Here is a 27,337-nt window from a genome sequence, read left to right as displayed (position 1 = left end):
GAGTGATATTTTTATGTGTACGCCCTCGAGAAACCTCGATCATTTTCTGAAAATGCACGTTGATAAGTACCGTTTTATGATAAAGTTATACTCTCCATTCATTTATCTACACAAACTAATGTTTCATTTATTATTTGTAGAGCTAAATATGTCAGTTGGGATCATGTTAAGAATCGCAGTGTTTTTCGCAAAATCGTACTTGACAACCCCCAGTAAAAAAATTCTAAAAAAAAGTTAATACGTCAACCTCTTTTTTTCTTTGCACAGATGTGTCCATATTGCTTAGAGGAACCTGTGCACAAAATGTGTAATGTTTCTTTCACGCGATTTGAACACACAAGTAACCCCTTAAGAATCGCAGTGTTTTTCGCAAAATCGTACTTGACAACCCCCGGTAAAAAAATTCTAAAAAAAAAATTAATACGTCGACCCCCTTTTTTCTTTGCACAGATGTGTCCATATTGCTTAGAGGAACCTGTGCACAAAATGTGTAATGTTTTTCACACGCGAATTTTTTTTAAATACGTTTTTACTACTAAAGGAGTGATAATTTTATGTGTACGCCCTCGATAAACCTCGATCATTTTCTGAAAATGCACGTTGATAAGTACCGTTTTATGATAAAGTTATACTCTCCATTCATTTATATACACAAACTAATGTCTCATTTATTATTTGTAGAGCTAAATATGTCAGTTGGGATCATGTTAAAAATCGCAGTGTTTTTCGCAAAATCGTACTTGACAAAACCCAGTAAAAAAATTCTTAAAAAAAAGTTAATACGTCGACCCCCTTTTTTCTTTGCACAGATGTGTCCATATTGCTTAGAGGAACCTGTGCACAAAATGTGTAATGTTTCTGACGAGCGATTTGAACACACAAGTAACCCCTTAAGATCTCCCATTTTATGACCCCCAAACTTAAGATCTCCCATTTTTTCAAATTATCTGTTCATAACCTCTGCAAATGTATCTCCATTTTAAGACTCCCTCCTCTTTAAGACCAGTTTTTCTCCTATATTTGTCAAGGTCTTAAAGTAGGGGAGGGGGGGGGGGGGGGGGGTCCACTGTAGTGGTATCATTATGCTGCAATAAGCTGGTCACCAGTGTTGCATAGAAAACGAATATTATTCAATACTGCCAGAAAGTAACACGTTACCTGTAATAACCGATTGTGAACTTTAGATTCTTGATCTAATAACGAGGTGTGTAACCAATTTATCCCTACTTTCTTCACTTTTTCCAAAGAGAAAATGTGTTTTAGTGCCACAGTTTGATCGAGTCTAGTGATTCTGCCAGTGTACCTGCACAAGGGAATGATTAATGCGAGGTTGAAGAGTTCCGTGAAAATCGTTCTATTCTGATAACACTTTACAGCAGTTTATTTGGTTTAGAATGAAATCATATGAAACAGTTATACAGTTGATCTGCTGAGGCGGTAAAGGTAGTTACTTTTGTGTTCTTTTCATGTTTTGTACTGCTAAGGACATTTTCTTCCGTCGTATTGAGTAGCAGACGAACTTTTGCCCCTGTGTTCCAATGCAAATACTGTATGAAGTTCTGTTTTTTAAGGCAAGACAGTATATGGAACCGCTTCATTTTCTTGAAAGTCAAGGATGTGTGCATTTGCTTGCGTGTATTCTGTTCATGAAATGAAATATATTTGGTATATGACCGACAGATTGCAGTCTTTTTCTCGAAGTTGCCGATGAGTAGAAATCTGGAAGGGAAACAGATCTAGTCTCTACACAAAGTATGAGAGTAACTGGCCTTGAGACGTTGCTCGCGACGATGGTTTGTACAAGTTAGATTTCGTTTGAAAAAACAGCTGATTTTATAATGAATCATGGTTGTTCAAGCCTGGTAGTTGTTAGTTTACATGCGGTGAGTTTGTGTTGTCTGCTGCAGTGATGTATATTTCGTACATTTGATCGTTTGGAACTTTTCAGTCGCTAAAAGTAGTGCTCACAAAGTGTAGCTTTTCAGCCCATAAGCTATCGAGGATGCAGGGCTTGTTGCTGGGTGGTTATTTTTTTTTAACAGACTGACGTTTACTTTTGGTCGTGAACGTCCATCCTGTATATGTTCATGACAAAAAGTAAACGTCATTCTGTTATGAAAATTGTGAAACAAACACAGTCTTGATACAACTTTATTAGATTGTTCTTTTCTGTTTTGGAAAGGAAGATACGCTTTATTATTCGCAGAAAGCGTTACCAAGGCTACTCTCTTTGGTAACATGGGATGCCATGGTTTTTTTTTGATTTTGTTAAATTCAGTCAAGCATTGACTGCAAGTCTTAACGAGAGCGGAGGGTGAGGTTTGTCTCCATAGGTGCGTGTCAGTGTAAATCGTAAAAAAAAAAAATCATCTAAATCGTAAAGAAGGGGAGCTTAGAGGACCAGACCACGCTGTTTTAGCGTCAAAAACGCTTCGAATCGTGTTCCTGCGCGACCGAACACTTCCCGATGTTTGCAGTTAGTTAGAAAACCACTTTCTTACCGTCTTCAACAATGTTTGGTTTACTTCGGAATCTTCTAAGGCCGTAATCCGACGAATTTTGTGACCGAAGCGACGGATTTCTTCTCCAAAACGACCCGCCATTGTGCCGCGTGATCTTCGCGAGACTGGCTTATGAATAAATTATCCGTGACGTCACACCGTGTGGAGATGGTAGTTTACCAACATGACAACAACAAGCGTAACTGCAGACGAAATTGAACCGTACATGTTCGAACTACCGGTTTCTCTCCTCGAATCAAGCATGAAAGATGAGGGCGGAGGCCACTTCCAGCAGTAGTGAAACAGTGACGATGAAAATTGCGACACTGTTTGTCTCAGCGATCAAAGGTAAACACGCCCGCTCTCTGTGCTGAACTTATCGTCTGCTTTCGAGTCTGTGCTATTTTTTCACTCTCGCCTTGTCAACGCACTCGCGAATAAGTGGGATATTGTTTAAGTGTTCATGCATTGCATTCACGAGTAAAAGAACAACAGCTCATCGCAGTTTTAACTGTTCTTGATTATTTCAGAGACTGGTGTCAGAGTGGCCACTGTACCTGTTGTATTGTGTGGGAGGGGCAGATTTGAGAGAGAGAGGAAGCTAGCCTGAGGTACATTGTAGAATGAAAACTTGCAGGGGAGCAAGAATGCATCACCAGCCACGAAGGTGTACATACAACTTTTTTTGAGGTGCCTATATTTGTTTGATTGTTAAATGTATGTATTTGTTGTTGTTTTTAAAGGCTATCAAGAAAACAGTTGTCATTTAAATTTGTAACACTCAGTCACATATAGTTCCACACACACACACACACAAGATTAACTCACTTGCATGCCCACAGAAGAAGTTTGCTCTTCACATTGTTCTGTTGTTGTTTTTATAATGTAATCATTGTAACATCAACACTCAGTAATAACCAATATTACAACACAATCACTTTTTCATCAGAACTCACTCACATACTACATGTATGACTTTGTATTAAACCCTGGTTTATGGACACTTGCATTTGTACTTTGCATGGGAAAGCAGCCTGAATTTCAGGTGAACTTTAATAAAAGAAGATTTATATGTATGTTGCTCTAGATGCATGTTTTAATAAATAATAATGACATTCAGGAAAGTAAAAGGACTGTTGAAGTTTGCTGTTGTAAAATGTCTGATGATTAGGGTTCTGTTGCACATTTAGTGAATTGACTGTACCAATTGCTGTTATTATTTACACCCAATCAGTGCATCCACATGATATTATGTAGCTTAAATTAAAGAAAATGTTTTGATGTGTTCAGAACATACCAACAAGTTGCACACTCACTGACTTTCCGAAAGAACAGGAAAGTTCTTCCTGCCTGTCTGGTCGCTGCCATCAGAGACCTCTTTCTGTCACAGAGCTACACAGGCTTCAAATATATATATATATATATATGTAAGATAAATAAAAGGTACATTACAACTCTCAACTGCGGGGTGTGTGTGTGTGTGGGGGGGGGGGGGGGGGTGTGCATAACCATTGCATACTTAAGGTCGGCTTAAACTGCAAACAGAAATGTGGAGCTTGCGTAACAATTCTTGCTTTGTCAGATTTGGAGATAGGCAGCCTCAGTCTATATAGTTGGTCGCCAGTTGGGGCGTCCTGCTTGGTGACAACTTGAGCTTTGTCAACTGGTCTAGCTGTAGCAGTCAAAGTCTGGGCACTGTTGCATTGTAGTCTTGCTGTGTATGCAGAGCTTTGTTGTAGCTGCCATAGGCCAGTGTTGCCATAGGCCAGTGTTAGGATCACCACCCCCTCAAACAGCTCGTTCAGTTAACCTGATGCCTGTTTTAGACAGAAAAAAAAGTTACCACAATCAGCAGAACTTTCACCGGAGAAAGGGCATAATTCTTTCATACTTTCTTTCTCATAGCTTTTTTTGGTTTTTATAATCTCTTCATTACACTAAATAACATCCATCTTAAGACCTATTTTGAGCCTTAATTTAAGTTGACTAGTAATGATATTAATCATAATGTATTATTTTTATAATGTACAAACTAGAGTATGTATGTGGATATGTGTGTGATGGTGCTGGTATGGATATGTGTGGTTTGGGTTATGTGTGTACTGATGTGTACATTTTATGTGTTTTGTATGTTTTGCGAGTGCGATTTTATGTGATGTTATTCTGTACACCAGCCAAAACAAAATGTCTGGTATATTAGATAATAAACGCACCTTTAAATTTATTAGCGACTACACCCCGTCACCCTCCAGTCCCCCTCCCCCCCATTACACCCTACACTTTTAACATTGTATAAAAAATCATGCCCCAATATAGGTCCCTAGTTACCTGGGAGGACGTTAAGCTCCATAATCAACATCAACAACGTATTGAATTGAATTGAAAAGCTGGGGTTAGGAGGTCTAACTTCTTGATTTAAAGTGTTTTTTTTTCTCAGGTGCATGTAGTTTTTTTATTTGCTTGAAATCATGGTGTATTCTGGTTGTAAGAGAAGAGTCAATTTCCTTGTAAGCCTGCAAAATTAAGATTTGTCATTTTTGAAGTAGCCTACATTTTTGTAGGAGTCCAAAATAGTCCAGGATAAGGAGGAAAAACATAGGGTGGGTCAGGAAATCTGAAACATTGCATAGTTTTGTTTTGCCTATGTAGACACAAAAAGTACTTAGAGCACTTTTTCCCCCCCAAGAGAGCATAGCTTAGTTTTAATTATTTTAATGCCACTGTTAGCAAGAGGAGTACTACAGACAGCAATCAAACAGTGGGTTTTTTCTGTAGACATTGCTATTTCTGTTTAGGTGTTTCAGTAGTTTTCTATGCGGATAAATCATGCTGCATGATCACTAGAAACAATCCAGCTCTGTTGCATGCAAGTTTTTTAAAGGTTTTTTTCCCCATGTTACTCCGAGAGAAAAAAACAACCCACAGAGATAAAGTTGAACTGGCAGTTTGACTGAAGCAGTGGTTATAACACAAGAGTTGTGCTCTTCCTACAATCAATTTTTTTATGTGGATGATGATGTCCATACATGTACTTGGTTGTATTATTTTGCTAGACTATTTGTTTCTGTTAGATATATCTGCTCACATGATTGTTGTTCATAATTTGACATTACATTTACTGCTGATCAAAATGTATTGTTGGAATAGGTCTGCTTAATATTCTGACTGCAGTTTTGTAATAAAATCAAATAACACAGATGTTTTAAGTATCAAAGTGCTTTTCACACACACACACACACACACACACACACACACACACACACACACACACACACACACACTCACACACTCACACACTATGAGTATGACTGCAAACATGAATTTGTACTTGTATTAATTATAATTACTGTATTACAGAACCTGATCTGAAAAAAAGGACAACAGCAAATTATTCATGCAAGCTTGCTGTATTAACGATTTCTTTATCTATTTAATACAACACTGAATTAGATAACAACTATAACAACGTGTGTGTGTTTGTGTGAATGTCTATGTGTATATGGACGGACACTGATTAAACCTGAGACTCATCGATTACCCAGGTGAGTGTAAAAGAGGGAGAGAGAGAGGGAACTTTAAGGTGGGTGCATGGGGACGGACATGTAGTAACAGATATATGTTTTAATCTGTAATCTTAACACATGTGCTTAAAATTAGGAACAGATGCCATTCCACTACAAATACTGTCAGTCTGACAAAAACGCCCAGTGACACTGAACCCCTATCCCTTACAGAACACATTCACATTCATATGTACTCACTTCCTTTCGTCTGCGTTTAGTGAAAGCAGATCGTTCTGATGACATTGGTATCCGGTTTCTGACCTCCTGTGAGTGGTCAACAATTGTCGGAACTGGAACTGCGTTAGGCAACAGCTGTTTTGTGTGTGCCAGGTTTTCTTGCCGGCTTAACTGCGTTCGCATTGGAAGAAAGTGTCGCGAAACACAGCACATCGTGTTGGCCGTTTCCAGTTAATCAGTCTTGCTGCAGAAGTTGTAAGCCCATCGGAAAAAGGTGACAACTGATGCCTGAACCTTTTTTCTATACTTCATAGCTATCAGCAGCCGTGCGCATTCCTTCGGCGTGCTGTTGATGCTCGATTTAGGCAAACGCCCACTTGAGCGTAAGCTGTAACTTTCGGTTTCCAAACACTAAGTGACGTCACAGCCGGTTCTCGTCTACTGGCGGCCATTTCGAAGTCTCGTTTAGCAGACGAATTTGGCGGAACGTTTTTAATTAAATCACAATGATTAAGCTACGAATCGGTGAATTTCTTTACATTTTTGGAATCTTTAGGTGCATTTCTCTAACCTTCAGTCATCGGTTAGTGGTTCTAATAACCTTTAAAACAGCGTGGTCTGGTCCTTTAGTGCATTTGTGTGTGACAGATTTATTTTCAATAATGTTACTCCGCCTGCTATCATATCATTTTACTCCCGAAAGGAGCGTTTTTTTCGAATAAAAATTAAATTCAACATGCAGTCTTCAGAACAAAAATACTATTTGGAATGTGTGTGTGTGTGTGTGTGTGTGTGTGTGACGGTGTGTGTGTGTGTGTGTGTGTGTGTGTGTGTGACTGTGTGTGTGTGTGACGGTGTGTGTGTGTGTGCGTTTGTGTGTGCGTATGTGTGTGTGCGTGCGTGCGTGTGTGTGTGTGTGTGTGTGCGTATGTGTGTGTGTGTGTGTGTGTGTGTGTGTGCGTGTGTGTGTGTTAAAAAAACCTCTTACACTTTGTTCACTCTCGTTATCAGTAGACTGTGTTTAAATGGGAAGCGTTTGGATGTGTGCGAAGTAATTGCTATAAAATTCATTTTAGGTGCAGTTGATTCATTTCAGTGTGCCTGCACACATCTAATCGAGTTGGCCGGGAAAAAACCATGCGATGAGTCCGAAATATCGTACATTTTATTTTAGTTTTCGGAGCGACAGTTTTTCACAAGCTACCCAAGGAAACTATTCAATAACATCACACGATAGCTTAATCAGCATGGCGTAAGCAGTTTATTGGTCTCATCTATGTATAGATATATTTGTTTGTTTCCCAGGGGCGCATTTCACTGCTCGCATTATAATGATTATTAGGCGATTGCAGATTCAGTCTTTGTCTATGTGCCTTGTGAAATTATGTCCATTGAGAACAACGTGGATCGTGCATGTGACTGTTAGGTAATACGTTTTTTTCCATGTTCAGCTTCACCTACTTACGTTGCGTTTATTTATTAATCTGTGCATTTGTTAGTGGATATGTACATGTATTTCTTTCAAGGTTACCTAACATTATATCAGTGCAATAGGACAAGCAATCATTCAGCTCAGTAGGCCAAACACTGTTATTGCACCATTGCAGTTTGCACTTGGCGTGCAAATGCACCGATCATTCGGTTCACGGTTTCTGATCGATACCCTCAGCCACCTTGGCTGTAGCTGTTCTTACACAGAGGTACGGAAATTTGAACTGAATGCTGCGCAATCATATGGCATTGATCTCCCACCTACTACTGTGTATGCCTGCCTGTGCAGAAATCCCCGACGCAATGCAGTCTGTCACAGACGTTGCATTCCATTCTAGCGAGCAACAAACGCAGCACAAAGAGTTGAGCGTGGCAAGGCAGAAGCGAGATCACACAGACATTCAGCTGATCTTGAGATATCTGCTTGATAGGAACCCTTTCACTGTGGATACAGCCCTCCGATCCATTTCAAGCGGAAAAGAAGCTGAAGCTACTGTGAATGCAGAACAAGCAAAAGGCGTAGGAAACAAGATTCTGAGCAGCATGATCGGAAATAATGTTGTGGATTTCACCTTTAAAAAGAAGGATCAAGCTGTAACTATGGCTCTGAAAGCCAAGTCGTCCAATCTGCACGATGAGCTAGTACATGTTCACTCCATGCTGTTGTTCCACAGACAAGTGACAAGTGTGAAGAACACCAACGGATGTCTTGAGGACGCCTTTGCCTTTGAGATGTGCAGTGTCCCAGCATCTCTGTTTGATTCAGGTGGTCTGCCAAGACAAGGTACTAAGGCTGCACTGGCAACTTACATCTGGACTTCAACAAAGCAGGTAAATGGTGTTATTCCTGATGATGTAACATATGTCATCGATGGTGGCTTGCTGTTGCACCTTCTGCCCTGGTGCCGTGGTTCAACATACAACCAGCTTACTCAGAGTTACGCAGACTTTCTCATTCGTCATTTTGGCAAAGGAACTGTTGTTTTTGATGGATACAGCTGCGGACCTACCACCAAAGATGCAGCCCATTTGCGAAGAACAAGCAGAGCCAATACAGCATGTGCCATCACTTTTGAGGGTGACATGGTCCTGTGCGAACCAAAGGAGCGCTTCCTGACGAATCCAAACAACAAACAGCGGTTCATCAACCTCCTTAGTTCCCGTTTTTCACAGCACGGCTTTGACACTGTCCATACAACTGCTGATGCTGATAGGCTCGTCGTAAAGACTTCGCTGGAATTGGCAAGGAAGGGAAACGTGATTCTGGTTGGCGAGGACACCGATCTGCTCATCCTTCTGTTGTACCATCTTACGCCAGATCACTGCCCCGTCTTCTTCACATCAGTGAGATCATCGACAGCAAAATCAGCTGCAAAAGTGTGGGACATCAGAAAAGTCCAGACTGTTCTTGGATCTCAAGTTTGTGAGAACATCCTGTTTGCGCACGCCTTTGGTGGATGCGATACAATTAGCAGTCCATTCGGGATTGGAAAACCAATGTGTTTAACGAAATTGACCCAGTAAACAGTGTTCGTGCAGCAGGCCCATGTCTTCAGCGCCAGCCCTTGCAGAGACACTTGTGACAGGGGAGGCTACCGCTCCTTTCACAGCAGACTCTGCACCCGAGTTGTTGGCCTTTAACAGTCAACACCGGTGTATTGTAGAATTCTGTTTGTGATGGGGTCTGGTGGTTTCCGATTGTCTTGAAAACCAAGAGCTGGCCCTTCCAACTGGCGCCCTATATCTCTGACCTCCCATCTGAGCAAAATCTATGAAAGAATACTAAAATCCAGACTAGAAGATGAAATGGAAAGAAAAAAAGTAATACCCCTGTGCCAAGCCGGTTTCCGTCGAGGCAGGGGTGTCTCGGATCATATTGTAAAACTGTCCTCCAAAATTAAGAAAGCTCTCTAACGCAAGAAGTCTCTCTTTGCTGTCTTTTTTGACATCAAAAAAGCCTACGATACAGTATGGCACCAACGATTGTTGTTCAAATTGAAGCAATTAGGCATCAGTGGTAATATGTTTCAATACATAAAAAGCTTTCTACTGAACAGATCCTTTCAAACTGATTATAAAGGTGCCAAATCATCCACTCGCAAAGTTGACATGGGAGTGCCACAGGGCTCAGTAATAGCACCACTGCTTTTTAGCATTATGCTGCATGACATATCGACAATTAAAACACATGGAGCCGAATTGACGCTTTATGCGGATGATATTGCTCTATGCAAAGAGTATCAAAACAAAACCTATAAAACAGAACACAAATTCTCTAAAGAGTGGCAAACAGCTATAGATAACATTGCGAACTATATGCGGGAGAATGGCTTCACTCTCTCTGCCGAGAAAACTGTATTCGTTGTCTTTACAAACCGAAAACTGGAAGATCGAGAAAAGATACAGTCCTCACTAGATAAATCTGTTGTCTCACCCAGTCAGCAGGTGAAATATCTGGGCGTACTTTTCACCTCAAATGGACTATGGACTGCTCACTTAAAGTATCTCTTAAGCAAAGCAAATAAGACCATCAACCTTCTTAAAATACTGGCTGCCCAACCATGGGCAAAGTGCCCAGTTATTCTAACAAACATCACCAGAGCTCTTATAAGATCAAGACTATCATATGGACAGGAGGCCTACTTCTCGTCGGCTCGAAAATGGCTTGATAAGCTACAGTCAGCGGAGTGTCGTGCCCTTCGGCTTGCCCTCGGACACCCAAGGCATTCAAAGCAGGCCATTGTATACCACCAAGCAGGATTCCTCCCTCTTGACATGTGGCGGCGTAAGTGCTGCGCAGATTACAATGTTCGAGCCAACACAGTGCAAAACTCAACAAAAGAGGAGCTACAACCGCATTACAATCATATCCAAAACAAAAAGGCCCACTTTGGCACTACTTTCTCCTCACTGGCTCAATTCAATGCTTCACTCTTTAGTGAAATCAGTGTCGACCCAAATGATGTGGCCCAAAACCCCATATCTCGTGATCCCTCATGGACAATGAAAGAAATGAATTTTGACACAGAATATTGCACAGCTACAAAGGATGATCAGTTATTACTCAGGACACAAGCCCTTGAGCACATTGATACTGTATACAAAGGCCATGTTCATGTTTACACAGACGGGTCAGTGTTGGATGACAAGAAGGCTGGCGCAGCTTTTGTAATCCCCAGCGATGACATGACTGGGAAATTTAAACTGTGCAACAGAAACTCGATCTTCTCAGCTGAGCTCCTTGCCATCTGCATGGCGCTTGTTCATCTCAATCTCAAGAACACTCCTCCTCAAAAGATAGCTATATTCTCTGACTCCAAAGCAGCCATTGAAGCATTAAGATCTAACAAAAGATCAAAAAGACATGATCTTGTCATTGCCATAAAGGAGCTGGCAAATAAAATTATAAAAAAAGGAAGCGAGATTAACCTGGTCTGGTGTCCAGCACACGTGAACGTGCCTGGCAACGAGAAAGCGGACAAAGCCGCTAAAGAAGCTGCCCAAGGCATAGGCGCCTCCGAGGTAGACCTGCCATTGTCTGCTTCTGAGATCAGTAGCCTTACAGACTCTCTTCTCTGGAGAGAATGGAGGAACAAATATATGCACAAGGCTATAAGCTCTGGCTGGCTCATTCAGGAAGCCCCATCAAAACAGATGAACACCTATAATGCATGCCCACGTGTAATAAAAAGGATTAACCGCCTAAGGGCAGAAGCTGGGAATTACCAATTTCTAGAGCTTAAATGCACCTGTCAATCCGACCTCACCATTGCTCATTTGACTTTGGAGTGTGATTTGAACTCATGCCACTTTCAACCCCTGACTCAGTTTATAAACTCAAATAGAAATATTCTGCCAAATACCTCAAAGGAAAAATTAAGCTATCTTTTAAGTTTTAATAAAGACCTTGGGTGGCAAGGTCCCAAACTTATCGCTGGACTTATGCACACGCACCCACTTGGTCCCTGGATATGAAGAGACGTTGCTGCGGCTGACGCCATTGCTTCTCATACAGCTACTATATATTTTTATCAGAACTTTTAAAAATACCATTTTATATCCAAGTATCTCTTAACACCATTTTTAATTAGATGAGCGAGAGTGTGCGGGGGGCGGGAGGGTGGTGAACCACTGTACATAAAGGGAAAGTTTGTGTGCGTGCCTGTGTGTGTTCTTAATCTAAGACAAATGTCGCCAATGTTTTTACAGAGTGACGTTAAATAAACGATTTTATCATTTTATCATCATTGTCTGTATGTTCATGGAAACCTTCGGGTTTGCATAACAGTTTTTATAGGGCTAAGAAATTAGCCCTAACATTTTCAATCCTGTTTGATTGCACTTCGCCTCCCGAGGTGATCGTAGTGTTTCGGCACTCGGTTACATCTGGCGTTTGCGAGCAGGGATGGGACTCGGCATGATATGTTTAGGTAATGGCATAATATGACCACTGAACATTATCGTGCTGTTCCCATTCTGCGAACTTGGGATGGACAGGGGTCCCCCAGTTCGGAACTTCGGGAAGAAGTTCATTCAAACGGGGGCGATTGTGACAGAGGAGGCTACTACTCCTTTCACAGCAGACTCTGCACCCGAGTTGTTGGCCTTTAAAAGTCAACACCGGTGTATTGTAGAATTCTGTTTGTGATGGGGTCTGGTGGTTTCCGATTGTCTGTATGTTCATGGAAACCTTCGGGTTTGCATAACAGTTTTTATAGGGCTAAGAAATTAGCTCTAACATTTTCAATCCTGTTTGATTGCACTTCGCCTCCCGAGGTGATCGTAGTGTTTCGGCACTCGGTTACACACTGATGAGCTGATAGGAGCAGGAGAAAGGGCCTTTGTAGAACTCTATGGGGGGAAGGAAAGAGACACTTTGAACTTCCTCCGCTACATCAAGTACATGCAGAAAGTCTCTACATGTACCTCATCGTTTCAGCCCTGCAAACTCCCACCTACATCAGCAGCAGCTAAATTCCATTCCATGAGAACATACTTCCAGGTGCAAGAATGGATGCACTTGCATCAAGAACAGTTCCTCCTGGATCCGATGGACTGGGGATGGGAGATTGTTCAAGGCGCCATGCTTCCTATTCTCATTGACATTGCTGCTGCTCCTGGTGATCTACTCGATGTCATCCGATGCAATTGCAAGACAGAGTGTCGAACAGCAAGATGTTCATGCCGAAAACACGGCCTCGTGTGTACGTCTGGCTGTGGAGAGTGCAGAGGGGAGAGCTGTGCCAACATTGTGACCGAGGTTGCCTGTGTAGGTACATCAGACGATGAAGACGGGCTTCAGCGTAAGTACGAGGTCATGTTGAATAGAGTGTGCGTGTGCATGTTCACATGTGTAATGCAACAGTAACGGGTAAAGGAGGGAGAATATCAGCACAGTAATTGTCAACTCACATACCTGTCAAACGCGACCCGGGGGACGCGCCCTGTGAAACCACACCGAATGGGCTAGATTTGAGCTTCGGCTACGTTATTTCGCGCTAAATAAATGCAATTGAACCTATTTATCAACTGAATGTGCTTTTCTTACATGCTATATGAGTGACATATGGCACATCCCTTAAAATAAGACATGTTATAGACGTGAGAAGTGAGGGACGGAGCATATTCGGAATACCGTTATTGCGCAGTTGTCGTCATTCTTTAAAAGCTTCAAAAATATAGTTCGCATGGGAAAACGTTGGCCAACTCGGTTTTACATGATCAATGGATGCATGTAGAGTACAAAAAAGGTTAAATAAATTTTATAGCAATTTGTTCACACAGGAGGTGAAATCTGATGAAATCTGCCTAGCCTAGAACGATTGCACCAGCCGTGTAAACACAGGCACTTGTAGGAACATTTGGATTATTCCATTTGTTCATAGATATAATGATTAATTGATTGTTCGGCTGATTGATTGATTGTTTGATTGGTTGATTGATCTTTTGGCTGATTGAGCGGTTGAGCGATTGAGTTTGTGACTGGTTGCATTGATGGGGAAAATAACTGAAGAGAAGTCGTGCTGGAAACACAATTTGACAGAAAACAGGCATCATATGAATGAGAAAAAGTCGCACATTGACCATTTCACAATTCAAACTCCTGTTAGAAGACCTGATATGTAAAAACAAAAAACAAAACAAAACAAAAAAACTGACATGCCTTCTGTCCTTGCGTGATATTTTGTCGTGCATTCTTTCTTATCTGAGTGAATCGTAACTACACTCATGCCTGGTCCAAACGCTGTACAGTGAAACCCTGACTCGTAACTACACTCATGCCTGGTCCAAACGCTTTACAGTGAAACCCTGACTCGTAACTACACTCATGCCTGGTCCAAACGCTGTACAGTGAATGCCTGACTCGTAACTACACTCATGCCTGGTCCAAACGCTGTACAGTGAAACCCTGACTCGTAACTACACTCATGCCTGGTCCAAACGCTGTACAGTAAATCCCTGACTCGTAACTACACTCATGCCTGGTCCAAACGCTGTACAGTGGAACCTTGACTCGTAACTACACTCATGCCTGGTCCAAACGCTGTACAGTGAAACCCTGACTCGTAACTACACTCATGCCTGGTCCAAACGCTGTACAGTGAAACCCTGACTCGTAACTACACTCATGCCTGGTCCAAACGCTGTACAGTGAAACCCTGACTCTTAACTACACTCATGCCTGGTCCAAACGCTGTACAGTGAAACCCTGACTCGTAACTACACTCATGCCTGGTCCAAACGCTGTACAGTAAATCCCTGACTCGTAACTACACTCATGCCTGGTCCAAACGCTGTACAGTGGAACCATTACTCGTAACTACACTCATGCCTGGTCCAAACGCTGTACAGTGAAACCCTGACTCGTAACTACACTCATGCCTGGTCCAAACGCTGTACAGTGAAACCCTGACTCGTAACTACACTCATGCCTGGTCCAAACGCTGTACAGTGAAACCCTGACTCGTAACTACGCTCATGCCTGGTCCAAACGCTGTACAGTGGAACCTTGACTCGTAACTACACTCATGCCTGGTCCAAACGCTGTACAGTGGAACCTTGACTCGTAACTACACTCATGCTTGGTCCAAACGCTGTACAGTGGAACCTTGACTCGTAACTACACTCATGCCTGGTCCAAACGCTGTACAGTGTAACCTTGACTCGTAACTACACTCATGCCTGGTCCAAACGCTGTACAGTGGAACCTTGACTCGTAACTACACTCATGCCTGGTCCAAACGCTGTACAGTGAAACCCTGACTCGTAACTACACTCATGCCTGGTCCAAACGCTGTACAGTGGAACCTTGACTCGTAACTACACTCATGCCTGGTCCAAACGCTGTACAGTGGAACCTTGACTCGTAACTACACTCATGCTTGGTACAAACGCTGTACAGTGGAACCTTGACTCGTAACTACACTCATGCCTGGTCCAAACGCTGTACAGTGAAACCCTGACTCGTAACTACACTCATGCCTGGTCCAAACGCTGTACAGTGAAACCCTGACTCGTAACTACACTCATACCTGGTCCAAACGCTGTACAGTGTAACCTTGACTCGTAACTACACTCATGCCTGGTCCAAACGCTGTACAGTGAAACCCTGACTCGTAACTACACTCATGCCTGGTCCAAACGCTGTACAGTGGAACCTTGACTCGTAACTACACTCATGCCTGGTCCAAACGCTGTACAGTGAAACCCTGACTCGTAACTACACTCATGCCTGGTCCAAACGCTGTACAGTGTAACCTTGACTCGTAACTACACTCATGCCTGGTCCAAACGCTGTACAGTGGAACCCTGACTCGTAACTACACTCATGCCTGGTCCAAACGCTGTACAGTGGAACCCCCCTTTTAAGACCTTCAAAAATCTAAAATAATCAGGTCTTAAAGAGGAGGGAGTCTTAAAATGGGGGTAAATTGTACAGCAGTTATGAACAGAAAACCGGCACGGTTGGCCTAGTGGTAAGGCGTCCGCCCCGTGATCGGGAGGTCGTGGGTTCGAACCCCGGCCGGGTCATACCTAAGACTTTAAAATTGGCAATCTAGTGGCTGCTCCGCCTGGCGTCTGGCATTATGGGGTTAGTGCTAGGACTGGTTGGTCCGGTGTCAGAATAATGTGACTGGGTGAGACATGAAGCCTGTGCTGCGACTTCTGTCTTGTGTGCGGCGCACGTTATATGTCAAAGCAGCACCGCCCTGATATGGCCCTTCGTCGTCGGCTGGGCGTTAAACAAACAAACAAACAAACAATTATAAGTACAAGCTGGTAGCAATCGAACATGTAGCAATAGTACAACAAAAAATAATATGTTCAGAATATACAATGCACAGCATATCTTTGGCGTAATACTAAGTGTGGTAAATCAAAACGCGTTAAACTACTCAAACATCCAATCTGAAACCAAACAACTGTCGGCTGTTCGGGTGTTTAACCAGGTGACCCAACCCCTGCCAAGTTCAAATAACAAGAAGCCCTACAAAATGTTGTTCATCTTTCGTCGCTAGATCAAGGTATTTAAATACTGTGACTCTTGAGGACAGGTATACAGTCACGTGTGACTGCTGTGTCCACAACTAAAGGTCGAAAAGATTCGAGGCTTGGCACAAACACCGTCCAAACACAGGTATTCGAGGGCTTATGCTGTAACATGACAACGCACCTGTGTATAGTGCCTTTGCGACAACAGATTTCTTGGCACCAACGGGAGCACTGCTGCTGGTTGCATCCACCCTATTTTCTTGACATCTCCACAAACACACAGAGACTCACACACACACACACACACACACACACACACACACACACACACACACACACACACACCACACACGCGCGCGGGCGCACTCGCACACACGCGCGGGCGCACTCGCACACACACACACACACACACACATGCACAAAAACATGCACACACACACACGCGCACACACACACACACACGCACACACACACACACACACGCACACACACACTCAAAAACAAGCACACACACACACACACTCACACACTTTCACACACACAAACACACACACACACACACACACACACACACACACGCCCGCACACATATAAGAACACACACACACAGGCATACTAATACGCACGCATGCACTCACACAGACATACACAAGCATGCACACACAAAAACCGCTTATACACTACCCCCCCCCCCCCTCACACACACACATATTCAGGTCAGCCTATTTCAGCCACTCTCAGCCTTCCTTGTGGGTGATAATGGTTTCACATAACACTTGGAAAGAATCAAACACAGCATATATATATACATTTGAAAAACGTTTTATGAGCGGGGCCAAAAAAACCTCACTCTCGCTATTAGTAAGCACTGTTGTGCGATCTTTTGCAAACAAGGTCGAAATACACGTTGTATTTTTTCCTCGTATGGCCTTGGAAAACAGAACCATTTGCACTTGTAGGACAATTTGGATTAATCGATTAATTCATTAATTTAATGCTTGGTTGATTGATTGACTGTTTTCTTGCTTGATTGATCATTGAGGGGATGATTGTATTTTAGGAGGATAAGAAGTGAAGAGTCGTACTGAAAAGACAATTTGGTCAAAAACAGACATCACAATTATATCCACGAAGAACAGACGATTTTTGAAAATAACTCCTTCGGGTTTGTAATCGTTGTGGAAGAGTGAGCTTTCTTTGCAAATCCTCCGTCAAACAAAGGATGGACCAATCACGAGCACCATTTTGTAATGGACTAGAGCACGTGTTTCCGGAAGACCTATCTCGCTAGTGATTGGTCCATCCATTGTTTGTCGTAGGTTTTGCAAGAAAAGGTCACTCTCACACAACCCATACAAACCCGACGGAAATATTTTCGGAATTCATCTATTGGTAGTACAGACAAATTTGAGCGCAACGAAAGTTGAATCGAAATTAGATCTAATGTTTGCCGATCTTTGGGGTTAATCAGCAGGTATGTTATCCAGAATTAAAAAAAACAAAAACAAGAAAGGTAAGTTGTTGGAACGTTTGTTATTGACATAGAGAATACTACATGGCTTGCTGTGTCGTACCAGATTTACACGAGTTGTCTTTAAAAATATTGAACTGCGAGCGAAAGCGAGCTGTTCACTATTTAAAAAAGCAACGAGTGTAAATCTGGTACGACACAGCAAGCCATGTAGTATTCTCTTTATCCTACATACTGTACTTGCGTGTATTTTACTGAAAATGTCCTGCAGTCGAGGCAGCTAAATTGAAGACGCTTGTTTTGAAATCTCGATCTCTTCTAAAGCCTCGTGCAATCTATTACGCCAAAGCAAAGAAACGTCACTCGGAAAGTGTGGCGTGACGTGTTAGTTCTAAAGATTCATCGCGGGTAATTAGCGAGAGCAATTTTTGTTTCTGTAATGACGTTTGTCTCGGTGACTTTGGCATCATAAGCAGTGGAAAAACAGGTCCCTGCCAGACTTGCTTGACATGACCTCATTTACATGATATACACACGTGTGATTTGAACGATTATTATCTCACGGGTGTCTCTCTCACGTATGTAGGATAAAAAAAACAATACGTTACAATCACAGATATTTCGACCCACCGCAACACGGTGGCCTAGTGGTAAGGCGTCCGCCCAGTGAGCGGGGAGGTCGTGGGGTCATACCTAAGACTTTAAAATTGGCAATCTAGTGGCTGCTCCGCCTGGCGTCTGGCATTATGGGGTTAGTGCTAGGACTGGTTGGTCCGGTGTCAGAATAATGTGACTGGGTGAGACATGAAGCCTGTGCTGCGACTTCTGTCTTGTGTGTGGCGCACGTTAAATGTCAAAGCAGCACCGCCCTGATATCACCCTTCGTGGTGGACTGGGCGTTAAGCAAACAAACAAACAAACAAATATTTCGACCCAGCGATCTTTTTAAAATATTTTTTTCATATTTTTATTTATATATTTCTTATTTTTTGTAATTGTTATGTCAATAACAAACGTTCCAACAACATACCTTCCTTGTTTTTTTTTTAATTCTGAACTTTGGAAAGTTTTTTTTGTTTTTGTTTTTGTTTTTGTTTTTTTTTTTGACTTTTAATGTTATTTTATTTTTTACAGTCTGTTTCATTCACAAGACTTTTTTTTTTTTTTTCTCTATTTTAGTTTTGTTTTCTTTTGCATTACAGGTTACATTTCCATTAAATTACTTTTTAATTCAACAGCAATCTAGCTAAGGACAATGGGGATACACCTTTCGTAGCGCAAGTTCTTGTTGAAATACAATTTCCAATGGAATATGCGATTTAGTTTTCTTAACTTTGCTAATGCACATTTTTGCTATCAATAAAACATGGTTAATTAACGCTGATTCCTGACATTTTTCGATTCCGAATAATACATCTGTAATAGACAATAAGAAAGCCCGACCTGTCAGACTGTTCAACATTTTTTCAATATAAGTCCAAAACCTTCTAATTCGGGGACACTCATAGAAAAAGTGTTCCATGACATCCAAAATATGTGGGCACTCGTTACAGTTTTTTGTTTGACTTACTTTCATTTTATGTAATAAAATATTGGTGGGATATAAATTGTGACAAATTTTCCATTGCAACACACGCAGGCGCACTTCTTTTGTCACCTGTCGTGGCAACAACCACGTCTGTTCGACAAAAACAAAATCTAGTTTTCTTTTCCAAAAATCGATTGCATGAGATTTTTCAATGCTATAATTCCGTTTTTTCTTTAAATATAACTTAATTAACTTGGGTTTGCTTTTAAACACATTCAATTCATCATCAATTATATCTACATTAACTATATGTGCTGGGTTGTCTACAATCCAATCTTTCCATTGTTTTGGAATTGCATTCATCACAGCGTTGTATTCAAAAAAGGTTATTGCAGGGTTTTGCTGCACAGTGATCTGAACATCTTCACATAACAGAAACTGATTTCTTTCAACATTCAACAAATCATTTATAACATTAAAACCTTTCTGGCGCCATTTTACAAAATCCAACACTTTACCTTTAAACTGAATCAGTCTATTATTAAATAACAGTTGATTACCAACATCATTTCTGTCAACTTCCTCTAAACCTACTTTATTTTTATTATCAAGATATGTCAAAAATACCTCTTTCCAAAATTCATTTTGAACTTTTTCGATTCCTTGTAATTCCTTTTGTGTGCAATTAATTTTTGCCAAATGATTAAAATCTGTTAATTGTTGAATGTGCCATTTTGGGATTGCACTCCAATTTTCTCGACCTGCTTCATGCAACCGTCCAATCCAATTTAAATAAAACACTTTCTGTATATCAAACATATTGATCATTTTCAATCCACCATGCTCATATTCAGACTCCATAATTTTCCTTTTTATCTTTTCAAAAGCTTTTTTATTACTATATTGTTTTTGCCATACAAATTTGTATAGTTTCGTGTTTAGCTGTGTGAGAACTTGCTTTGGAAGACCAACAGACTGCATAATATACACAAATGGGGAGGTCATAAACGTTTTAATAATGGTTATTTTTCCCTGTATACTGAGATCCCTTTTACTCCACTGTTTAATCATGGCATCAAGACTCTCAATTTAGAATTTCCAGTTTTCCTCAATATCTTTTGCCATTTTACTAAGTTCTACTAAATTTAATGCCTAAAATGTTAATCTCCTTAACAACGTGGAAAGTCAGATTAGGTTCCGTTGGTTCTCTCCCCTGGCGTCTGGCATTATGGGGTTAGTGCTAGGACTGGTTGGTCCGGTGTCAGAATAATGTGACTGGGTGAGACATGAAGCCTGTGCTGCGACTTCTGTCTTGTGTGTGGCGCACGTTAAATGTCAAAGCAGCACCGCCCTGATATCACCCTTCGTGGTGGACTGGGCGTTAAGCAAACAAACAAACAAACAAATATTTCGACCCAGCGATCTTTTTAAAATATTTTTTTCATATTTTTATTTATATATTTCTTATTTTTGTAATTGTTATGTCAATAACAAACGTTCCAACAACATACCTTCCTTGTTTTTTTTTTAATTCTGAACTTTGGAAAGTTGGCAGTCGCTTTGTTTTTGGATTTATCTTCTGCTATTAAAAAGAAAAGCGAACGAGAAAAAGTTGCCCATTCACCATTTCCGAAATCAAACTCCTGTGAGAAGAGGACCTGATATAGGGAAACAAAATGCATACCTTTCTCTCCTTGCAAATGTGTTATTTTGTCCTGCAGCCTTTACATTTATCTGAGTGACTCGTAACTGCACTCGTGACTGGGTCAAACGCTGCACAGTGGAACCCGCTATCAAGACCCTCAGAAATCTGAAATAATCGGAGGGAGTCTTACAATGGGGGTACATTTACTGAAGCTATGAAGAGAAAGTCTGAGAAAACAAGGTCTTTCGATTGAGATAGTATTACACATGGGGGGGGGGGGGGGTGCGTTGATCTTAGAAAGGGGTTTCACTATATCGAAATTGTTCCTATAAATATTCCTTCTTCTGCATTTTTAGTTCTCACTTCTGATATCACTGTAGTAGACTGATTAGATGTCGTGCTTGTTCTTTCGGTAAATGTTGATAGTATACACAGTGTTCTTTAGTTCTCACTTCATGTATCACTCTAGTGAAGTGATTTGACTGTGTTGTTTTGGAAGGACACAACTCTTTGATTTACTCGCCAACATGTCTACACCAATTGTAGCAGGACTTGTGCTGGCTTTATTGTCCACGGGTAAGAATGAAAACAATATACGATGATGTAGCCTGTCTACGCATGCGTAGCTGATTATCGTAAAATTTTGCGTCAGCATGCAGACGAAAATGTAGCTACGCTTCTATTACCAAATTTTCATTAGTCATGTTTTGTGTGTGTGTGTGTGTGTGTGTGTGTGTGTGTGTGTGTGTGTGTGTGTGTGTGTGTGTGTGTGTGTGTGTGTGTGTGTGTGTGTGTGTGTGTGTGTGTGTGTGTGTGTGTGTGTGTGTGTGTGTGTGTGTGTGTGTGTGTGTGTGTGTGTGTGTGTGTGTGTGTGTGTGTGTGTGTGTGTGTGTGATACAAAGTACTTAACGTCAGATTAAAGTTTCAATTCAATTCGTTTCGTAATGTTAGATTAGGTTAGGTAATGTTTATTTGATTCTGTTTCGTTTCGTTTAGGTTTTTTTGGTATCGAATTGTTTCATTTCGTTTTGTTTCGTTTTGCCTAATTTAGTTTGGTTGAAGTAAGTGCTTTTGTTTTGTTTTGTTTTGTTTTGTTTTGTTTGTTCCCTTTTGCTGTGTTTTGTTTCACAATCACGTACGATATTGTGACTGTTTTGTCAGGTGCAGACTGCTTCATGTGGTCCTCTGGCCTTCAGGACAACGCCGTGGTCTACGCATGCGCGAGAGGCACGCTTTCACTTCCGTGGAACCTGACCCTGTCGGGAGGAGACAGCGTAATGGACATCCAGTGGTTTTATTCGGAAAGATCGGAGGAATTGATTGCAACAGAAGTACATGGACACTTTTTGATATTGCCAGCGTTTTCAGGCCGCGTCCGAAAGATCAGCAATGCTGGTATAGAGATTGACGGCGTAGAAGCCATTGCAAGGGGAAACTACTCTGTGGAAGTTGTTGGGCAATCTGCAGCGGGTGCTGTGACGACGCTTCGTAGATCTGTTTTCGTCTTTATCTCAGGTTGGTGTCTTCCCTCACTCCTAACTAGTGTCTTTCTATCCCACACAAAGACGCATACACAAATACACGCATGCACACACACATACACACATATGTACACGCACGCACACATGGACACACACAAGTACAAGCAAACAATACCACAAACACGCACACTCACACACACACACACACACACGCACACACACGCACACACATACATGCACACACACACGCACACACACACACACACACACGCACACACACACACACGCACACACACACACACACACACACGCACACACACGCACACACACGCACACACACACACGCACACACACACACGCACACACACACACACACGCACACACACACACAGACACACACGCACACCCACACACGCACACACACACGCACACACACACATACGCACACACACACACACGTAGACACCGTGACTTTACCCCACTCTGTGAATGAATGCATATGCGTGAATATGATAACATTGAGGAACAAATAACGACTCCAATTATAAGTTCTCTCCACTGTATTGGTCTAAATAAACGATACAGGTACGAGACATACACACATACACACAAAGAAAGTTATCAGGGTTATGTCGGTTATGGATTCAAAACCGGGTACTCACAGGTTTGAAGACATAGGAAAATCCGTTTGACAATCCCGTGCACAAACTAACACAATAATCTTACCCGGAGTCTATCAAAAATCGGCCAGTGTGTAGACAGAAACACACAGTCACTGTTCACAGTTAGGATTCAGGCCAGACTGAGGCAGCCGTCTGATCTAGTTGCTGAATACTAATTACACCTTAATTAAGTAGTTCCTCCTGGACATTGCCTAACCCAACTAGATCACAGAAAAAACTGCCGATGTGTCCGTTCACTTGAAAAAGTAGCGGTGTACTTGATCCTTTGACTGGCGATCTCGACCTAACCAGTTCACTTCGTCCCGTGACCTTTTCTTGGTCCAACTATACGGACATTCTGCAACCCAGCTGCTAGCTTAATGAGAGTCCCGTCGAACTTCAGCTAAACTGGTCCACCGTCCAGAGAAATAAGATGTTCGGCGCCTTCTCAGACAATTCCTCTAAAGTCTTTCCCTGCATCTGGTCGCAATCCTCCTCTCGTGGACGGGTTACTAGACGCACTGCACAAAATATGAAACGCGGAAATCTTGTCTTTACAATCTGTCCGCTACGAACTATTTTTTTGCAATGTAAATCGGTTCAGCTTATGCGATACAAAAATGTCGATATCCCAATGCTTATTAAAGTTACCTGTTAAAGTGCTCAGACTTATCGCGTCCCAGAAAATACAAGTAAGGGCTGGATCCTTCTCCTGCATTCTCTCCGGGCATTTTCTCCTCCCGCGCGATTAACATCGGAACCTTGCTCCTCGATGGACATTCGTCAAGTGTGCTAATAAACTAGCTACGATTCACGAAGTTAACTGTTCGCTGGTTTGTGAACTCTTGTCACTCCGTGCAATACACACTTCCACGTGTAGTCCGGTTGGATTTCGTGAAGCGTGGAGGACACAAATACTAACTCGGTCTGAACCCGTTGTTAGCCGTTTGATGTCCTTCACACACTCAAGTCCACTTTTTGTTGTTGGTTTTTGAAAGTCTTTATTTCTCGGTGTGTTTCACTTAGACGGGCTGCAGACAACAGATGAGCACTTACACGTAACACAACAGCCTGTGGCGGAGTACGACAACTCAACTCATCAGTACCACGTGGTTTTACGGTGTGGCACCTTTACACACCCAACACACCCACCCTTTGAAGTGACCTGGGAGGTGGGTATAATGTTACTGCAATGTGTATTTTACTATCGTTGACAGGTAGGTTAGACTCCGCAATGGACACAACCGCCTGCATGCCCACGTGTTCCAAAAAATGAAGCTGGTTCCCTCCCCTACTTGCAGCTGTGGTCTTGAGGATAAAACCACAGATCACATCCTTCAGATACGCCCCATCTTAGAAAACCAAAGGAATACTGTGTGGCCAACTGCAGTCCCCTCCACTGCCAGGTGTACGGAGGACAGGAGGACCTGGAGAAGACGGCATCATTTGTCTCCCTGTTCGGTCGACAAGAAGAAGAAGAAGAAGAAGAAGACCGATTTCCATGTATTCATTTTAATGGACAATAAAGTGATGTTGTTGTTATTGTTATTGATGTTATACGTACCAGACTGTCTAGGCTCTGATGATTGGACACATGAGCGTGAACGCGCTTTGATGGTGTGGGTTCTTGCTTTCATGATTTATTTTAGATCGAAAACAGTCACTCTCAAAAATGAATCAGGTTGGTTGTCCGGAAGTTTGTTTGAGTTTTGTGATTTGTTGTATATATTTCTTTGAAAACACGTTTCGTTTCATTGTTAGCCAAATTTGAAGAAAAAAAACAGGATCGGCAGTAAAAGAAAAGAGGTTAAATGAATATTGTACCTTATGCGCTTTTTATTTTGAAATTCATGCATGTGTGTTGAACACTTTGTTTATTGTATCAGTTTTTCTTCGAAGTGTATAATTATTTGACTTGGCATTCATGCCTAGTGAACACTTTGAAAATTGTAGAAGTTACTTTGATGTATATCATTATTTGATTTGTAATTTTGAACAGAATTATTTTAGTTGTGTATGTTTTTGTGAGGTGCTTCGAACTATTTTAGGTCTGATTTGCCCCAAAAGTTTTGTAAACAATGTTATTCTCCGCATTGTTCTAGACCCCGTCAGGACAAACAGAGCAGAGCGGCTCTTTCCTCCTGAAGCTGCCCAACCCTGTGGAAGGGGGGACCTACACCTGCCGCCTCCCTCCCTCTTCGGCCACTCTGACGGTTGACAAGATGGAGGCTCGTCTGGCAGTTCTGGAGACCCGTCAGGCATCCCAAGAGAATGTGAACAGCGAACTGAAGACCAAATACAACGCCCTGAAAACAGAAAAGGACGTCTTGGAGAACCGTAAGCAAGACCCATATATCTGATCATTATAAAATATAATAGGCCCTACTCATTAAACACAAACGATAAATTAATATACAAACAAGTCGCGTAAGGCGAAATTACTACATTTAGTCAAGCTGTGGAACTCACAGAATGAAACTGAACGCACTGCATTTTTTTTCACAATGACCGTAGACCGCCGCTCGTCCAAACGCAGTAAAATTAACGAGCCTGTTTAGCGCGGTAGTAGTTGCGCTGTGCTGCATAGCACGCTTTCCTGTACCTCTCTTCGTTTGAACTTTCTGAGCGTGTTTTTAATCCAAACATATTATATCTATATGTTTTTGGAATCAGTAACCGACAGGAAATAAGATAACATTGTTTTTAAATCATTTCGGAAATTTTATTTTAATCATAGATTTTATATTTTTAATTTTCAGACCTTGTTTTTAATTCGAATATAACATATTCATATGTTTTTGGTATCAGAAAAGGATAAAGAATAAGATAAACGTAATTTTGGATCATTTTATAAAAAACAAATTTATTACAATTTTTCGATTTTTAATGACCAAAGTCATAAATTAAGTTGTAAGCCTCCAAGCTGAAATGCAATACCAAAGTCCGGCCTGCGTCGACAATTGCTTGGCCAAAATTTCAATCAATGTTATTTAAAAATGAGGGTGTGACAGTGCCGCCTCAACTTTTACAAAAAAAGCCGGATATGACGCCATCAAAGATATTTATCCAAAAAATGAAAAAATATGTCTGGGAATATCATACCCAGGAACTCTCATGTAAAATTTCATAAAGATCGGTCCTGTAGTTTGCTCTGAATCGCTCTACACACACACACGCACAGACACACACAGACACACACACACACACACACACACACACACACACACACACAGACACACACACACACATACACCACGACCCTCGTCTCGATTCCCCCTCTACGTTAAAACATTTAGTCAAAACTTGACTAAATGTAATAAAAAAAAACTGTTCGCGTGTACTGTGAATTGTCCTTTGTGGGTTACCGCTAGCCGAAAAATACGATACGTGATACTTCAGTATGGACCTTTGATATAAATTGTACACTGTTTCTTTTTAACCACTCTGAAACCATTGCAAGGAACTCTGTGAATTTTCCCGAAATCACAACTTTGTGTCTATACGTGTTTGTCATTTTAGTTTTGATGATGATGATGATGATGATGATGATGATGATGATGATGATGATGATGATGATAGTTCATGTCGTACTTACGTTTCAAAACACCTCTGTGTTGCAGTACTGCTGAACCAAACAGTCAGCTTCCACGCCAGATTGGTCTCACACCAAGCCGATCTCCCCGTGGGGTCCGCCCTCATCCTGCCCACAGTGGTCAGTAACCATGGCAACGCCTACAACAGCAGCACCGGAAAGTTTACCGCGCCCTACACCGCTACCTACTGCTTCCTGGCAACAACAGAGGACTTCAGAAATGGTCTATATTCAGTGATGTCTCTGGTGGTGGACGGTACAGAGATGGATTATGTACGAACACATGACACAAATTACTATCAATCAGCGTCTGTCCATGCTGTCCTTCATCTGACTGCAGAACAGAAGGTATGGCTGAACGTGCAGCAACCGAATAATTATTTCTGGGCCCGTGCAACCGCCTTCAGTGGTTTTCTGGTTGACCATTCGCAGTAAACGAAAGGTTTCAGACATTGTGCCTTATACAGTGGAACCCCCAATTTCAGACCCCAAATCTAAGATCTCCCCCTTGGTTTTGTCAGATTATCTGTTCATAACCTCTGCAAATGTATCTCCATTTTAAGACTCCCTCCTCTTTAAGACCAGTTTTTCTCCTATTTGTCACCCTCCACCACGAAATGAGTCGCATGTCACCTCGCGCGGTTCTGCGCTAGGCTTAAATATAAGTCCCGGGAGTGTCTGGTAACAGTGTGAGGGTCACCTTAGTCACAGGCTTATAACTCAAACCTTTTTT

At 41.8% G+C, this 27,337-nt stretch overlaps 2 protein-coding genes across 2 annotated transcripts in view; both read left to right on the top strand.

Moving 5' to 3' along the window:
* Positions 1–27,039, top strand: part of LOC138955401 (uncharacterized) — a 35,922-nt gene extending 8,883 nt beyond the window's left edge. The window contains exon 4 of the mRNA XM_070327014.1: positions 26,633–27,039. Coding sequence (XP_070183115.1) covers positions 26,633–27,039 — 407 coding nt within the window. The remainder of the gene's footprint in view (positions 1–26,632) is intronic.
* On the top strand, positions 21,255–25,372 carry LOC138955398 (uncharacterized). Its single transcript, XM_070327010.1, has 4 exons — positions 21,255–21,445; positions 22,031–22,384; positions 24,039–24,184; positions 25,115–25,372. The coding sequence occupies exons 1-4, from the start codon at positions 21,397–21,399 to the stop codon at positions 25,370–25,372; spliced, it is 807 nt and encodes a 268-aa protein (XP_070183111.1). The 5' UTR covers positions 21,255–21,396.
* Positions 27,040–27,337: the final 298 nt, after the last annotated feature.

Source organism: Littorina saxatilis, unplaced genomic scaffold (genome assembly GCF_037325665.1).
Source record: "Littorina saxatilis isolate snail1 unplaced genomic scaffold, US_GU_Lsax_2.0 scaffold_371, whole genome shotgun sequence".
In the NCBI taxonomy this organism is placed as follows: domain Eukaryota; kingdom Metazoa; phylum Mollusca; class Gastropoda; order Littorinimorpha; family Littorinidae; genus Littorina; species Littorina saxatilis.
Note: the sequence above shows the minus strand (reverse complement) of the source record. Positions and strands in the feature narration are given on the sequence as shown.